Genomic DNA, 2485 nt, shown 5'->3' on the forward strand with positions numbered 1-2485 from the left:
GCCTCTACTCTCATCCAAAAACAAACTCAGGCGTCTTCAGCTTGCCAGACACTACTGGAACTTCAAATGGAATCGGGTTCTATGGTCAGATGAAACCAAAATAGAGATTTTTGGTAATAAACACCAGAGGTGGTTTTGGTGCACACAGAGAGGTAGACATATGGAAAAGTACCTCACGCCCACGATTAAATATGGTGGCGGATCTTTAATGTTTTGGGGCTGTTTTTCTGGCAGAGGACCTGGACATTTTGTTAGGATACATGACATCATGTAAATATCAACAGCTTTTAAATGAAAACCTGACTGCCTCTGCCAGAAAGCTTAAAATAGGCCGTGGTTGGATCTTCCAGCAGGACAATGATCCAAAACATACATCAAAATCAACACAAAAATGGTTTACTGACCACAAAATCAAGGTCCTGCCATGATCATCCCAGTCCCCTGACCTGAACCCCATAGAAAACCTGTGAGGTGAACTGAAGAGGAGAGTCCACCAGCGTGGACCTAAAATTTGAAGGATCTGGAGAGATTCTGTATGGAAGAACAGTCTCAGATCCCTCGCCATGTATTCTCCAACCGCATCAGGCATTATAAGAGAAGACTCAGAGCTGTTATCTTGGCAAAGGGAGGTAGCACAAAGTATTGACTAAAATGTGGCAATAATTGTTGCACACCTATATTTAATAATTAAAAAAAAAAAACCTGTTGTGTTTGCAATTGTTTGATATCCATGAGAGCAGATTATTTTTGACCATGGCAGGAAAGAAACTGTGGAAAATAAAAGAAAACAGGAGAAACAATACCTAGTGTTACAACCTATTGCTATCTTTGAGATGGGAAGGGTTTTTTTTGTGTGCTGTGCCATATTTTGTGTGCATGTCCGAACTCCCTCCCAGAGTTTCCAGCCTGCCCTAGCCTGCCTTGCTCCCACCTCCCAGGATGACATCACTGATTGCTGACCATATATCTTTATATAGGAAGAGGAGTGAGAATGGTGTTTCAAGTCAACTGGTTCTTTTGGATCTCACACATAAGCAGTGCAGAATAATCCTGGTTGACTTTTATGAAAATCAAGCGCAGTGACACTAATTGTTCAGCAACGATTTTTTTTTTTTTTTACTGGCAAATGAGTCCACAACACAAGTTGTTCTGAGTAAAAAGTTAAAACTTTTTAAAATAAGATCAGAATGAAAGCTCAAAAGCAGACACAATAAAGATTAAAAAGCAATACTCAGATTATAATGTTCTGTTTGTAACTGACTGTGTAACACTAAAGCACAATAAACATACACAAAACATGCTTGACAGAACAGACTGACAATTCAGATCATTAAAATCATCTGACTAAACAAAGTTAATCTGTCAAAAAACTTGCAGTTAAAAAGTCTCTAATTCACTCAGAAACAGAAGAAAAAAAACCATGAATGCCCACTAAGGACACTGAGGTAGATTAGAGATATGCAAATCTGTAGATCTGTCAGTCACTCACTCCTAGAGAAAGTGCTGGGATTTTACATCCTACATGTTTTAGTGATTACTGATGTGTCTTGTGTCACTGTGTGATCATAGTTCATGTACATATTAAAGACTTATTAATTTATTAGAATTATTAAGCATGTGAATGTAGAAATGCAGTGTGATTACTGCTCTTGATTATATTGTCTTCAGAGCTCATCATGGTTTCTGGTCAGATCCTCTCCATAGTTTGTTGCTTGACTTCCTACAAACATGTTCCAGTTCTGCAGAATCTCCTCTTTTGTCAGCATCTGATCCTGCACAATAAATATGCAGAGTCATTTATTTTACACCAATCTATACCACACAAGTGATACTTTGACACCCTGTCATATCTATCTATCTATATACACACACACACACACACACACACATTATATATATATATATATTATATATATATATATATATATATATATATATATATATATATATATATACACACACACACACATATACACACACACACACCCACACCCACATATATACACACACACACACATTATATATATATATATATATATATATATATATATATATATATATATATATATATATATATACACACACACACACATATATATATATATATATAGGTAGATATACACATACATACATATATACACACACGTGTGTGTGTGTGATATATATATATATATATATATATATATATATATATATATATATATATATACACATATACATACATACATACATACATACATATATATACACAGTTAGGGAAAAAAGTATTTGATCCCCTGCTGATTTTGTACGTTTGCCCACTGACAAAGAAATGATCAGTCTATAATTTTAATGGTAGATTTATTTGAACAGTGAGAGACAGAATAACAACAAGAAAATCCAGAAAAACGCATGTCAAAAATGTTATAAATTGATTTGCATTTTAATGAGGGAAGTAAGTATTTGACCCCCTCTCAATCAGAAAGATTTCTGGCTCCCAGGTGTC

General features: G+C 35.0%; 1 protein-coding gene across 1 annotated transcript in view; it reads right to left on the reverse strand.

Moving 5' to 3' along the window:
- Window positions 1–1092: 1092 nt before the first annotated feature.
- rcn1 (reticulocalbin 1, EF-hand calcium binding domain) overlaps window positions 1093–2485 on the reverse strand; it is a 20200-nt gene continuing 18807 nt past the window's right edge. The window contains exon 6 of the mRNA XM_053634669.1: window positions 1093–1772. Within this exon, the coding sequence (XP_053490644.1) occupies window positions 1665–1772 (108 nt within the window). The 3' untranslated portion in view covers window positions 1093–1664. The remainder of the gene's footprint in view (window positions 1773–2485) is intronic.

The sequence above is a fragment of the Ictalurus furcatus genome, chromosome 10 (genome assembly GCF_023375685.1).
Source record: "Ictalurus furcatus strain D&B chromosome 10, Billie_1.0, whole genome shotgun sequence".
Taxonomy (NCBI): domain Eukaryota; kingdom Metazoa; phylum Chordata; class Actinopteri; order Siluriformes; family Ictaluridae; genus Ictalurus; species Ictalurus furcatus.